We start from the raw sequence: 15261 nt of genomic DNA, 5'->3' as shown, positions 1-15261 counted from the left end.
ACATGTTATCACCCCTTTACCTTTTCTGTTGCAGAGCACTCTGGTTATGATCTCATGCATACAGGAGATTGTTGGCGGGGACCCAGGATTGGTTCATGAAGGTAGGCTTAGCCTACAACAATCCCTGTGGTCCATGTGGCTTTAAAAGAAAGCGGAGACCCTCTTTTGGGAGATTATCTGAAGGCTTCAACAGAAGGAAGAACTTATCCTTGGACCCCGGCTGAAGGTACAGTCTGCCTTCCACACTCCACCAGTGAAGAAAGGCCATGACCTCCAAGAGGGAAGCAAGATCCCTCCCCTAAACATCTCCCAGGGAACAGAGGGGGATACTGCATCCAGAAGACACTCCAGCAGCTCCAGAACCAGTACCCAGCCAGCACACAGCGTGCCCTGCTAGGCTCTGCAGCAAACTTCCTAGGTGGGAAGTGCCAGCGAGTCTATGACCCAAAACAAGCACAAGGCAGCTTCCTGCAACACACTCCTCAGCTTTGGGCCACTCGCCTTAAAGGATGAAACAAGCCCAGTGAGTAATCTTGGAGGAGTGCATCGACAAGCATCTACCGATGTCTGCTGTAAAAAAGCAAATTTACGAGCCAGTCGAGCCCCTTGAGTTGCAACTGACTGCACTGTTGACTTTTGTTACGCCTCGACCAGTGCTTTAGAACCGCCAACCAGCAATGAGATGATTCCTGACCCAGAGCCACTGCGTAGGCCAGTCCGCAGACGTCCATTTAGCTTCACTCACTGAACTGCCTGCCAACTAATACCCGCAGCTGTCTCCCATCGTGAACTCTGCTGCAGAATCTGCAAAGCACCCTGAAACCGACTCGACCCTGTTGAGCACCAAAACTCCTACAGCACAACGTACATTGTGGTTCTGTCCCCCTGGTCCTTCTCCGAAGGCCCCTAGTGACATTTATTATGACCCAATAATCCCTTTGTGTTGAAACCAAGTATCCTTGAACCATTGCGATTAATTTACTATACCGACTGCCCTCCTGTCAGTATACAGAGTGCATTCCTTTTCCCTCTTTGAAACTGTCTGTCCTCTATATTCCTTTGCAGAGTGGGTTGTATTGTGTAGTGTGCTAGATCTGTCTGTTGTGATAATAAAGTAGATATTTTCATACAACCTTGACTGGACAGTCCCTTTTATCATTGGGTAATAATTGTATTTTTGCTGTGTTGCAACTAACCAACGATCCACAACCTTTCAGAGATAAGCAGCCACTTTAACCAAATTGGATAAGGAGGTTTCTAATCTGCTTGTTATTCAGTTCTGTTTGGATTCCTTCTGATGTACTAGAAGTGAGGGGCTGATTGATGGTTTAGAAACCAATATTCATCCCTGTACCACTGGTGCCCCAGAAGTTGATTCGTCACAAGAATATCTGGGCAGGGCACAATTTAGCTGTTTGCCCTAGGTGCCATATTGCCTTGAAACTGACCTGGCCCTCAGAGGAAGATAAATGACTGGTAGGGTTATGATATATGTTAAGATTATTTATAACGCGCTTAACACCCAGAGGTTGCATGATATAGTGAGGTATTTATTTGCAATGATGACCTTAATGTGGCTAATTATCCCAAATTAAAGAGAAAACAATGGTCAAGCAACCCAGACGGAAGAAAGACGATATTTCCAGCCATTTAAATGAAGTCAAAGCTGATAATGAAATTCATGTGATAAAAAATACAAAGAGCCAGAAGCCAGACTGGAAGTTGGAGTGAAGATACAATTCAAGATATGCTCACATTTTTTGAAAAACGTGCGAGTTGCACCAAAAGAACTATTCATGTTACCCCCATATCCTTCAGACCTCAATTATCCTGACTCTGAACCTTTGAATGTAATCAATGGGCAGCAAATGCCCAAGTCAGTAGAATAAAACATCACAATAGTCGGAGACACTCAGAGATGTTCTGTGCCTTTACATAACAAACCCCTACTGCTTTACTCTAGGGATTACCATCACTATGCTTTTATTAAATGAGAAAGTCCCAAATAAAGACTTATGCAAAATGAGGAGTGATGCTGCACTATGGCCGACGGTGGTGGCTGAGGGACCCATAGGATATTGGTATCCTTTGCAGTGATTCTACAGCTTTTCCATTCAGTACTCTTGCACTAAAAGACTTGCAATAGATCAGACAAGTCTTTCCTTTTACTACACCCGCTTATTAGAGTGGAGGAAGCAGGGCCTCTCTGCTTCATCATATTCCCTTGAACGCTCCAGAGGCACACAATGAAAACAGAATAGCCTACTGGCTGCAGAATATGGCAGCATAAATATGCATACACTGGGAGATCTGTCAGGACTCAATTCTTTCATATACTGTACCCTGCGCCCAGACAACTAAATGCCAACTATAATTTACAAGGAACACGTACAGTGTCATCATTTTCAATGTAAACATCCCTTCAAGGCTTTTCTGAATGACTTATCAAAACTGCTCCTATTTGGAGACCATCAATAAAGCAGTACCACGAGAACTTAGTATGTTGGTGTAGCACAGGGTAGTAACATAAGGAACAAAGACTGGGATTTGCTATGATGAAGGGATACGTGTTTTTTTAAACATTTACTTACCTAAGGGAAAAACAAATAGATGCACTCCATGAGGACACGAAGTTCCCAAAGCAATTATTGTTTATGACCACAGAGCGTCTGAATAGGGCAAACCCGGTATTTAAACGTTAATAACTTAACACAATCGCAAATGTAACCATTCGAGTGTACCAAGGATTTAAATATGCACCCTTGACATTAGGGTCATATTTAAAGTCCTAGTTCTTTTTTGGAGGGGGTGGTAGGGTATGATATGGCATTTATAACGCGCCAATAGACAAGGGTTTCAAGGCGTGACGAGGCACGGGAGGGGGAACAGTGGGAAGACAGAGACAACGATCTTTCTAGGCCGGGTGACAATGCGTACACGCAAGTGCAGGGGAGGGGGAAAAGTGCGGGGGAAAGGGCAGGGAGCAGTGCAGTACATAGGATAACAGTAAAAGTGAATAAATAAATAAAAAGTGCAGCCAGCTGGTGGCGAGGGTAAGTGCAGACATCGGTGTCAAGGGGCTGTAGGGATACAGAAACAGCCCCCAAGTGCAAGGGGGGCAGTACAGGTGTGCAGCTGGCGGGGAGGGGGACCTGAATCCGGGATCAGAGGGTAGCCAGGTAACCAGTGCAGTTTCAGTTCTGCCAGGCGATCAGCCGGGGAGAGGAGGAGAGAAAGCAGAAGCAAAGAGGAAGGTCTTGAGGTGCTTCCAGAACCAGAGATGGTTCTCCTCAAGTTTCAGAGAGGCAGGGAGGCTGTTCCAGAGGGAGGACCCAGCCAAAGAAATATCTACTACCAACTCGTTGCTTGGAGAAGTGACTGACCATGAGGGAGTTGGAGGCAGATGAGTGAGGAGCTCGAGAAGGAAGATATTTAGGAAGTGAGAGTTGAAGGTATTGAGGCCCCAGAAGGCCTTATGGACAATGCAGATGGTTCTGAACTTAATCCTCACCGCCACTGGGAGCCAGTGCAGAGATTTCAGTCCTGGAGAGATATGATCCCTGGGTTTGAAGCCAAGGACAAGTCTTGCAGTCCTGTTTAAGATGTGTTGCATAGGGTGGAGAGTAGAGGTAGGCAGATTTAGAAAGATGCTGTTGCAGTAGACCAGCTTAGAGAGAACCAGACCTCTGGAGACAGCGGGCCTCTGGGGGAAGGAGAGGAAAGGATGAATACCTCTGAGGAGGTGCAGCTGGTAGTGTGACTTCTTAGAGACATCAGAGATGTGAGGAGAGAAGGAGAGTGTGGAGTCGAAGATGACCCCAAGGTTTTTAGCCTCACAGTTGGGAGCAGGAAGAGGGCCAGAGAGGCCAGCCAGAGAGTGACAGGAAAGCAGGGAGCAGGTGTGCCGATGAGGAGAATCTCGGTCGACTGGCATTAAGGCAGTGATCATTGGCGGCACAACACTCCTGGATAGTAGACAGTCAGAGATGAGAGAAGGAGAAGAGGTGGTGGAAGGGAGCCTGAAAATGAGTCGAGTGTCATCCACATAGCATTGAACGTTGGGGCAGAGAGCAGCAATGCAGTGGCCAGGAAATGCCAGGTATTGGTTGAATAGCCAGGGAGAGAGGTTAGACCCTTGGGGAACACCACAGGTAGAGATGGATATAGAGGAGAGGAAGGACCCAAGTTGGACCTGCGAAGGTCGATCTGAGAGGAAAGAAGTCAGCCTGATCAGTGATACCGAGGTTATCACAGAGACGGTTGAGCAGAATGGCAGGTTCGATGCCACTGCCTCCCCTACAGATGCACAAGTTACTGGGCCCCAGGGCAATACCTGTGTCTAGACTTTGCAATCAGGATACCCAGGAAGGGGGCACTCAAAAGGTTAATTGACTATATGCAGGTACTCATTCATCTGAAGATATCCTTATGTGTGCATCTGTTCTCTGAAGCACAAGCATACACCGACACAGGGGGGCGGTCTTTTCTTGTAAATGTTAGAGGCACTACCTACATTTGAGAGGGCACAGAGTCTCAGAAAATTCTGTGCTATGGAAACTAATCCTACAATTTGAAGGGGGCAGCGCCCATCGGTGCACACAGAATTATGTGCACCCACCTGGTGATACGGCAAGGGAACATTTGTGGATCCCCTTTAAAAGACCCAATGCTTAGGAAGCACAGATTGCACACTTATAAGCCAGGGGCAGCTTGTCCCAAACGAGACATAGGACGAGTACAAATTATTCATTAATCTGCATAGAGTATACCCAAAGGAAAATGAAACTGACAGAACACAACTCCATCAGTAGCCTTGTGTATTAGCAAAGAGCACGGTGACAGGCTAAAGTACTTCGTGCAAATAGAGGACTGCACAACCTTTCACGCAAAGCACACTCAACTCACGTAATTTATGAAGTTAACATTTAATTTCCTCACCACAACTGTACACAAGTGCTGTACTAAGTTTGATTGCATTGCCTAGTGGCAAGTTACCCGGTGTGTCGATGCACAACTTAAATGAACTACAGTTAACAACATAGTACATAGGTTCTCACATTGCTTAAGAGCTGGTTAATCTAATGATGTTTTAATATTATGTTAGTATCTTCACTGTATGGTATGCGCTTGGTCATTTGCCACCACGCTGACAAAGAAGTCACCAACGTTGGCTGGTCCAAAAGCAAGCGCAAGGTCAGGCGGGACACATTCTGTATCAATTCTAATCAAAGCAATGCCACGTCAGGCCCTTTGGGTGTTGGGCACATTTCTAGCCCTTTCCCATAGGGGTCTTCACTTGTGGCTCTCCAGATGTTTTGGACTAGGACTCCTATGACTCCTCACTATTCACTACGATAGGAAGGACTGATGGGAGTTGTAGCTCAAATGATCTGGCAAGCTCTTAGGGGGAAGCTTAAGGCTCTGCTTGGCGTCATTTTGTATATGGTTTTGTATGGAAAAATACGAGTTTATGGATTTACCTGACCCGGTAAAAGTGTCAAGGGATCCATCTCCAGTTGTTGCGGCTGTTTCACTGCTGTTCAAAGGCTCTGTTTTGACTGCAAGAAGAGACACTACACAGAAGAATAAGTAGACATGAGATTGTTTCGTTCCTAAATATGCACCAAAGAGCCCATGCCAGTTTCACTTTATATTTCCGATTAAAAGTACATGCATCTTAAAAAATGTCGAAAGTCCAGGAGGATAGTGTGTGTGGATAGTGAAACAGGCATGCATGTCTTACCTACTCTATTTCTCAAAAGGGCGATATAGTATCTGACTTTCCATGCCATGATGGCCCCCTACATCAAACCCTGTTAGTTAACTCTCAACATGAACCCAAGAAGGGGACAGACAGATGGCATGTCTCACAGAGGGCGCATTTGGGATTGTCATAGGAATTAATATACAAACTGCATTGTCTCAATACAATTACATTTTATTGTTTTTGCAGTTTAATAAAATCATTTAATTGGGGGGTATCAGTGGGATGCCGTATTAGCAAATCGGGTATATGAAAATAAATGTTTGCTTAACAAGAACACATTTGTTCATAATATATTTGAGAATTCATCATATCTATAAGTGAACTTTACACAGCAGCCTTTTCGCTAGGGGGCAGAGAAACTCAATAACACTGCATGGTTCATTTACAGGAAACATTTGTCAAGGTAAGATACTCAAGAAATATACAAAGAAAGCATTGCCACACAATCTTCTATTGGAGGACATTTAATGGTATAACTCAGTTTATAACATGTCCTGATTCATCCAGCAAAATAGTCAAAATATACATTAGGAAAAACAATACAAATATTTGAAAAAGGATTTACAAAAACTTGATAGAGTAGAAAAACAGAATAGATGAAAACAAATGAAGCCCTCCGGCCACCTGGTTTTTCCATTAACCTGTTGTCATATCTAGGTATTTCCCAAAAAATATGGCCTTCACTCGTTAACATTTTCAACATACTTAGAATATATTTTTTATTTTTTTAAAACTAAACCCAAACATTATAATTGGTGTCCATAACTAGTAGCCTTATTGGAGGAGGCGGGCAACTAGACTTGACCATCACGATCATTTCACAAACGTCCTTGCCAATGCCTCCAAAGATTTACACTAGGATATCACCCTAATATACTTACTTACCTCACCACAATAGGTCGACATATGGTTTCCGATCACAATGCGCCGAGCACCTGAACCTACTCTCCTCCAATGTAAAATCACACAAAGGCAGAACACTCCCACATCCCAGCATGGGACAAACACATTTTAATGTTCCCATCACACCTCTATGTCAATCTTTTGTGGCCAGAAAAAAGGTGGATGCATGCAGAGCAGGAACCAGGATGTTCCTAATAAATCTGATCAATTCAAGAAGAAGTGTACAGAATGCTATTTGGGTAAAGCATCTAGCTATGCTCTCTTATTAAGAATTATCTGCTGGTCAGCATTCTTCAGTGGAATTACACAGAGTAACCAAAGGAGGGCCTGAGAAAGTATGTTTTTCTCAACACAGCATGTCTAAAGAGGTTGCGGTCGGAGAGTTTAGCGTGTGACAATATGTGTTATTCAATTACAAAGACTAATCTCAACAGCAGCTGGCTATCTTGCTGTTTTTCTAAGTAATATAAGAAGGGATAATGCCTGCATAGCATATGCTATGTTACTCGAATGTATACGGCACACCTCTGTCATGCTCGAGATTCACCTTCGCATTTGTTAATACAATGTAGTGGGCTCAGTGAATTTAGGTTAACCAAGTACGTTTTAATGGGGTTTTCAACACTAGTGCCAAACCCTTTTAGGCCTAGCTATGTGAAGCTTTAGTTCTGTCCCAGAGCAATATGAAAATGGGAACTGGTATCAATCAAGTGCTCTGTTATGCATTGATAGTACATCAAGAGGAAAGCTTTTGGACATTTAATAAGCGCATGCTCACGTATTTAAGCTGAGCAATGTTAAGAGTTTGTATTGTGTATGCTAATTGGATGGATGGTGCCGATGTTCTTGTGGTTAAAATGTGTACATACACAAGCAGTCCTTTCTCTATGTTCATAACTGCAACCATTATGGAATTGTGCAACTCAACTGTTCTTAGGTCCCCATTATATAAATAAGATCCTATATGTATGTTGATAAACACGTTTGGTGTTACCTGCTCCCACACAAACCTTTCATCCATGACCTGGCCTCCTGTTGCAGAGCACTTTGTCCTTTCCTTGCCTAGGCTGATGTTGTGAGACAGTCTTCAGGATAAAGTGGGGAAGAGATTCATGTAGGAAACCATAGGGATATTATCTACCATTGAAAACCTTCTTCATATCTGTGGTGATGGCTCATGCATTAAGGACACTGCTTAACCAGCACTAGGTCCAGGGAGTAGCTGTGGAGTGCTTTACTGATTTCAGCAATAGGTGGATACTAGACTAGCTTTCCAAAGGGAAATGGTCAATGTAAATGTGTGAGGTTTTTTATTATGTACATTCCTCACAGACTATCATCAAAACAATATGGTTGCAGTGGTAGGTATGGGCTCCTGGGTTATTACAATTAAGTGCCCCAGATATCCTGAGGTGCCATGGTGGGGAGAAATGCACAGAATAAAAAAGAAGCAAGAAGCAGCCACCACTGGGGGAGATGTAGCAGATATGAATTGTCAGAGTCAAGAGAAGGTGAGGGAGGAGAGTCATTTTGCACATATGCCCGAGTCACACAATATTGTGTGATTTCCTACTACTGTGTGACTGATCTTATTGTGTGAATATGTGTGCATATATGTCTGTGAACATGGTCCATGCTCTAAGAACACCTACATAAACAGAAGGTACGTTTTACAAGTGAATTACATGTAAGTGATGTCTTAAGGGGCGACCAGGAATCAGTAATCACCACCTCCTGATGAGAGGCTGTGATGAATGGCTTCTGGTCATTAGTCATTCATGCCCAAAGCAAGCCATGCTCTATGCCAGCACTAAGCATCATAGGTCTTAGTATATTGTGCCTTTGGCATGATAAAGACAAACAGCTAGGGAATTTTGGTTCGGAAACCATTTGATGAGCGCTCTGAATCGTTGCACAAATGATAATGGCACAGAGTTATAATTTTAACGCATTTTAATATAACCCATTATCACCCAAAAGCAGATACGTTTGTTAGACAAGCAACTATAATGGCAAATTTAACACACCTGACCATCACTCCTAACAGCATAAGCGGTGAACAACTTGACTACGAAACAATGAAAAAAGTAATTTTAGTTTAAATGCATGGACAGCATCTCCCCTGTACAACACACCTTCGTCTATGCACAGCCCAGACCCATTGTACTCATGTTGGAAAGAAAAAGAGTTTGCACAATAAAGGGCTTCCTCCTGCTACAAGCCCTCGTCTGCTGCCTTCTGCTTCCTTTCTCCCCAGCCCCTTGACAAGACTGCTTTACCCTGTGTTGTTATCCTGTGACAAAAAAGGCAGCCAATAAGTTAGAACATTAAGAGCTTTATAAATTTGAATGTTGAAACCTTATTTCATGCGGTCTGGGAAGGCTTGTTCGATAAGGAAGGTTAGTTTCAGCTCTTCCGTTCAGCTTTTCTAAGCGACTTCCTGCACCTAGGATTTTTTGGAATTTCCCTTTTAGCACTGTAGCTAACAAAGGGCAGTTAAACATGTATTAACATCACATTGTCGAAAGAGTGCGTGTGGTCTGAGAAAGTCCCATGAAAGCAGGAACGTGTCTCTTGCAGTCCCCTACTGCAGTCCTCTTTTCTATAAAGGAAATAGTATTCTAAAAAGGTTGGAAAGTTAGGTGTTACCCTTTTGAACTCCGTTCCTGCTGCAGTTAAGAAATAATCAGGTTTGCTCTCCAGAAAACCTACGTGGAGCTGTACATTGTGATTACATGGCTGAGCTAATTCAATCATGGGCCATGTGTAATGCTGCATTGTTCTGATGGCAATGTTTTATGTTACATGCAAGCAATTATATACACCATGTAACACTCCCCTTGTGCACATTTCCCAGTCTGTTACAACGGTTTTAATCCCATTGCTTTGAGTGGATGACTCGGTGCGTTTGTTGGCATATGGAGAGTTTTAGTAGTGTTAATGGTAAGAATGGGGGAATCCTTATGCTGTTGTTGAGTATAATGTTCAGTTTAGACCGAAATTCTTTGTGTCGAAGATATGCCAGACATGCATTTAAGAAACATCAAAGGAGAACATTCGGTGGGAGAAGATGGCAAGAGGTCAAATAAGCAGCAGGTGAAAAGAAAATGTTTGTGCAAATAGTATCCAATGGCTTGAACACAAAGGAGCGTGGTTTAGACTCAGCACCGACCAAACAGAGCGGTTAAACTCCCTTAGGGGTGTGGGGGTCTTCCCCCAAGACTACTTCGGGAGTACAAGGATCTGTAGAAGCCCCCAATTTCAGCAAGCACGCTGAAATCCCAGATTCAGACTGCGAGGCAGGTGGAGACAGACTTAGTCCTGCCGAATAATACAAACAGAATGATTAACATTTAACAGCCATAGGGCCCAATTTTCTACCTAATAAATGTTTATTTTTACATTTGTAAAGCACCGAAACCCTTGGGCATCGAGTTCAAGTACTTTCCAAGAGTGTTCGGTTCCTTGTATAAACAATACATCAAATGTTGCATATTTCTTGGAAGAACAGTATCACTGTTCCTCTCTACAAAAAAGTGTGCAATTTCTATGCGAGAATCATATAGACTGATCAATTTAATTGATAATATTTACAAACAATATTTTGTAGGACATACAAGATTGGGTGTACTAATCCGGCCACTGTAGACGCGATACTAAATTGAGAGTGAGGTCATTATTTTATTTAAAAGACCAATAGCATACTTAAAGTAAGATTCAACAGTTAACGCTGGTATCAAGATAAGAGGAATGTAAATTAATGTTTGGCTACGAGGGTTACCTTGATTGCAGCACCCTTTATCTTAAATTCAGGTTGGGTATATTACTGCTGGCAGATCAAATTAATTCTTGCAATGTGCCTCTGTCAGAGAGATGTCCTTATTGTAACAATGAAATAGAAACAGAGGAATATTTCTTGTTATTATGGCCATTGTATTATAGGTTTCGAATGCTGTATTTAAAACCAGGTGTTCAGAACATTATGAAAGCTTTGATCTTCTATAAAGCAGAAGATAATAAAATGATGGTACATGCAGTAGCCAAATATTTAAACAGAGCATGGATCCACGGAACGATGCTTGTGAATGTGTCATGTTAATTAGTTACTGGCGTATTCAAGTATTGTATACATTTTTTCAAGCTATTTTCTACTGATTTATTTTAATTCTATTATTGCGAATATGTTTTTAACTATTATACTACTAGGATTGTACACTTACATTTATCAATATTCTTAGGTTTACTGCTCTTATTGATTACTTATTGATATTGTTAATGGCGAGGATTGTTTTTCTTATATGATTTGAACTGCTGTTTTTTTCTAATGAGGTGCTATCGAAATAAAGGCAGTTCCTCAATCAAAATGTTGCTTTTCTGTGGTAACACTCTCGTGGTAACGGAAGTCCGAGCATTGGTTTTCATGGTTATGGTCCCCGCTGGTAATTTTCAGAGTAGAATATCACAGGAATGAAAGATGCGGAAACAAGATAAAAAGGTGAAAACACGGGCCAGTGGGTGGAATTCCATGATCAATGGGTCATGGCTTTTCACCGTAATTGGTGCAAGGTGGCAGGGGCCAAAGCAAAATGTCATCACCAATGAGACATGGGCATTTACTACTGAAGTGGATATGGCCCAGAACTGCAGACAGTGGCCACTTGCCATGTCCAAAGGTTACATTCTTTTAACATAATTGGTACAAAGTGGCCTGTGGCCAGTGGCCAAAAGCGATGGCTCACAGTCCTTTACTGTAATTGGTGCATAGCGGTCAAGGGCCGTAGCCAGTGGCCCAACTTATTAACTATATTTGGGTTAAGATAGGGTATAACAAAACACTTTAAATTCAGTGAAACCAAACTTTGGTTGACCTTAATAACTAACGTATTGCAAAAAGGCTCATGAAATTCGGAGGGTGGCAGTAGTGACTACTTTAAATCCGAGTCCCTCCCACCACCGATGCTCAGCCCATGGACACACACATGATATCACTGATGGGATCAGTAATGATATCCTAAATGATATTTATGACGTCAATGTTGGGTGGAATATGAGCTACAAGTTGCAGTCACTCCCACCACCTGCCAAGTTGCACTGGTTGTGTTACGATAAATTAGTTCACCTTAACTGTCCCTGAACTAAAAATGTTACCTGAATGAATAAATATATATTATAGGGTAGTGGGCACACCCTATAGTTAAGATGAAGCCTGGGAACATAGACATTCCCCAAAATTCTATTGCTAAAAACATTTGACTCGTGACAGATTTGGGTGAAATTCGCCCCCAGAAAATATTGTCACTGGCCATCCCAAACTGGATATTTTGGTAAAATGTATTAAAAGGTGAGAAAGTTATCAGGAAAACAAAAAAAAAACACTGTTCTTCGTTCTACTCTCATTCATTTTCCCACAAAGAAAAAGTGTATTGATCGAAGACCAGTAGCGCGATAAACGCTGAATGAATTTGGAACAAATTAGAAACCACTAGGGCACAGAGCACCCCAGATGTGTCTTTTGCTGGTTTGGATAAATCCGTCCAGTAGTTTTTAAAATATTTGATTCAATGAAGGGGATTCCCTCTACTACCGATAAAATAATCTTGCCATCTGGATCTCTAACACCAAGGTGTGTAGAGTCGATAGAAAATCCAAGGAAATATCCCTTGGCTGAGAAGGCAGAACAGGAAAACTAGGCCCTGATCTGTCATCCTCGCTCGCCAACAACGTCTTTGTGGACCATATGCAAGGACTCCTGATCTTAGTTGTCTGTGGACAAGACCTCCATAGTTTGGGTGACAACCTGAGAGGTTTGTTTCGGGCACTCCTCGCCCCCTTTTTTCCTCCCTGAGGGTCTTGAACCGGTATCAGGTAATAATATCCCCAACCAAATATCGCCGTACATATGGTCGTCGGGAACGGCCATAGGCGATATTTCTGGTGGGGATAATTTATGGGGTAAATGGATGGGGGGTTTGCTGGGGTGTCCCCCACTCCCTTTTAAAATATATGGGTTTGCAGGGGTATCCTCCGCATGTTCCATGCGTTAATATCGCCGCAAAAATATGGCAAAAGTTTGGAAGGCGATATTTCTGCAGCGATATTATCACATGGAACCCTTGAACCAGGACCTGGGCTGGTTTCACTCTTCTGGCGTGACTACAGACTTCTCAGATTCCACCTGTAGCTTAGCTCTACCTCCTTATGGGACGGGTGCAGGCAGTAGAGGCATTGTAGGTGCTTGTCCCTCCACAAACACATTCTGTAGCCCGATTTGTTGCATGGCCTGAAGAGGGACCTTCCCTCCTTCTCCTGTGTCATGGTCGGAGGGCGCAAAGTACTTCCAAGATGGCCTTCTGGAATCTTCAATGGATCTTCGCACTTGAGGAGCGCAGAACTTCACCGACAACGGGTCCCCGCTGTCGGCTTTTGAAGAAAAGAGCACGAAGGCTCTTCGAAACAAAAATGTAACTTTTTCCATCAAACATGAAAAAAACGTACAACTAACTCGGAGAGCAAACTCAGAGACTCCCAACACTGAAACGTGCAGTAAAAACCAGAGGATGGCTGCCAGAGGTGGGGTTTAGGGAGGGGACTGTCATTGGATGGGGATAGTCCCCAGGGGACAGTGATTGGGTTAGAGGAGAAATAATATAGTTTTAAAGTGAAACTGTTTTTTCTTTTACAGAGGATTCCCAGCCTGACGACGGGGAATATTCATGAGCATGTGAATTCTTGCCAGACCCATGCTGGAGAATTAGAATATCTAGAAGAGGGAATGAATATCAATATTGGACTGGCCTTACTCGTAGGAGTCAAGAAAAGACTAAACAAAGAAGAGAGGCAAAGAATAAGAGAAAATGCTGAACAAAAAGCTGGAACAAAGTATAGATACAGAGGATATTTTTCGCAGTTGTGAACTGTGTATAGAAAGAGCAACTGTAAAAGAGGAGACTTGAAAATATTTGATAACCCTATCAGGGAAATAGAGAAATGCTACTATTCACAAAGAAAGTCAAAAAGAAAGAACATAATGGAAATCACTAACAAAAGGGGAAAGGGAGAAAAAAATATATTTTTGAAAGATAAAAGCAGTTACCAGAGACTACAATGAAGATCATTTATTGAACAGCAAGTTTGCATGAAGCAAATACATCAGGGGAAGGGGGTCATTCACCTGTCTTTAGTTATTACATAAATGGTAGGGTCAGTTTGAACGGTGGACATATTCTTTTTAAGATATTCACTGAAGAGTAATAATAATCTTAACTAGTTGTGTTAGGTAGGGACGCCGTATATTATAGGGAAAGATAGACCTATACGTTTTTTCTTTAAGAAACAAACCTGTAAAATAAAATCAGCAGAGTCTGCATCCTCCTTTTGACCTGCCACACAGCTTACAGCTGCTTTCAATTGGGGGGTGAGCAGGTGTAGCTGTCTTTTGTGCAAAAAGGTAACCCATAAAGAACGAAGAAGATGTATCAGAAGATATGCATCGCAATGTACTTGCAAGCATGAATCCTGTCTCTCCTCTACTGCCTATCATTATGCCCATTATGGGACAGCAGATCGCATACTGCTGCTGTAAAAAGCACTGAGCAATGTCCTCCTACTACTCATATCATAGAAGTACATATGACTGACTACTCAGGTATGTGGCAGAGCAGACCTCTCATCCCCTCAAAGCGCACACAACTCCAGAAATATGATGCAGTGAAATTCCAGCTACCTTAGGAAGAATACATACACAGAATGACAGAATACTAGCTCCTTATGCCAAACAGGAGATTCATTTGTTACTTTGACTCGAACATTAGACTGTTGGTAAAGGGGTTTATAATTGAGCAGAGGCTTCCAGTCATGCGTGTTCAGTTTAGCTTTGCTTATAATATGGAAAGAAATTGAGTTATTAGGCAATGTTGTAGTTATGAAATGCAGTGTATGGAAAATTCCTAAACATAATTCCTTTCCCCCTCAATCACCAGTGATCTTACAAAATCTCCTGGAGAACCCCATGGCTTAAGCTTCCTGCAATACTCCCATTCCCTTTTGGCATATGTGTTTTATTTCCATATGTCTCTGGTCATCATTTTTCCAGTAAGAGACACTGCTTTCTTAAAAGGCATTTAGCTTCACCTACAAATGACCTTAAGTTAACATTCTTCCTTGCCTAGCAAGAATTTGCAGCATAGCTCCTTGTGGCCATACTTACAGATTTTCTTATCAATTAGCTATTACCCCTAAATAAAACACTACACTTTTTGCTCAGGTAGCTAAATATAGTCTTTGTCAGAAAATGTAATTACTGAACTGGGCCTTTGAAACATTTACAGGCACGTTTTATTTGGAAAGGCAGGTATTATTTCAGTCTCAACAATTAGGTCTTGCTCATTCCCTTGAGTGCTCTCGAAGATCATCCGTTTTTGCTAACTGGGAATTAAGGTGATATAATGGTAGCTCTTCGTATCTGAGAGAAAATGCATTTTGTAGTGAGTTATAAAAAAAGGCTGACACAAAATTCTGTGAATCTGATCTTTTGACTTTATCGTATACCATAATTTAATGCAGCTTTGAAATTGTGTTATAACCACATTAAA

General features: G+C 42.3%; 1 protein-coding gene across 9 annotated transcripts in view; it reads right to left on the bottom strand.

Moving 5' to 3' along the window:
• The window catches only part of EYA4 (EYA transcriptional coactivator and phosphatase 4), an 818352-nt gene that overhangs the window by 167969 nt on the left and 635122 nt on the right, over positions 1 to 15261 (bottom strand). For 5 of the 9 annotated variants that reach the window (XM_069607662.1, XM_069607661.1, XM_069607660.1 and 2 more), the window contains one exon: positions 5481 to 5573. The exons of the other annotated variants lie outside the window; for them this stretch is intronic. In XM_069607662.1, the coding sequence (XP_069463763.1) occupies positions 5481 to 5573 (93 nt within the window). The remainder of the gene's footprint in view (positions 1 to 5480; positions 5574 to 15261) is intronic. 9 annotated transcript variants of the gene reach the window in all.

Source organism: Ambystoma mexicanum, chromosome 4q (genome assembly GCF_040938575.1).
Source record: "Ambystoma mexicanum isolate Mex_15411 chromosome 4q, UKY_AmexF1_1, whole genome shotgun sequence".
NCBI lineage: Eukaryota > Metazoa > Chordata > Amphibia > Caudata > Ambystomatidae > Ambystoma > Ambystoma mexicanum.
Note: the sequence above shows the minus strand (reverse complement) of the source record. Positions and strands in the feature narration are given on the sequence as shown.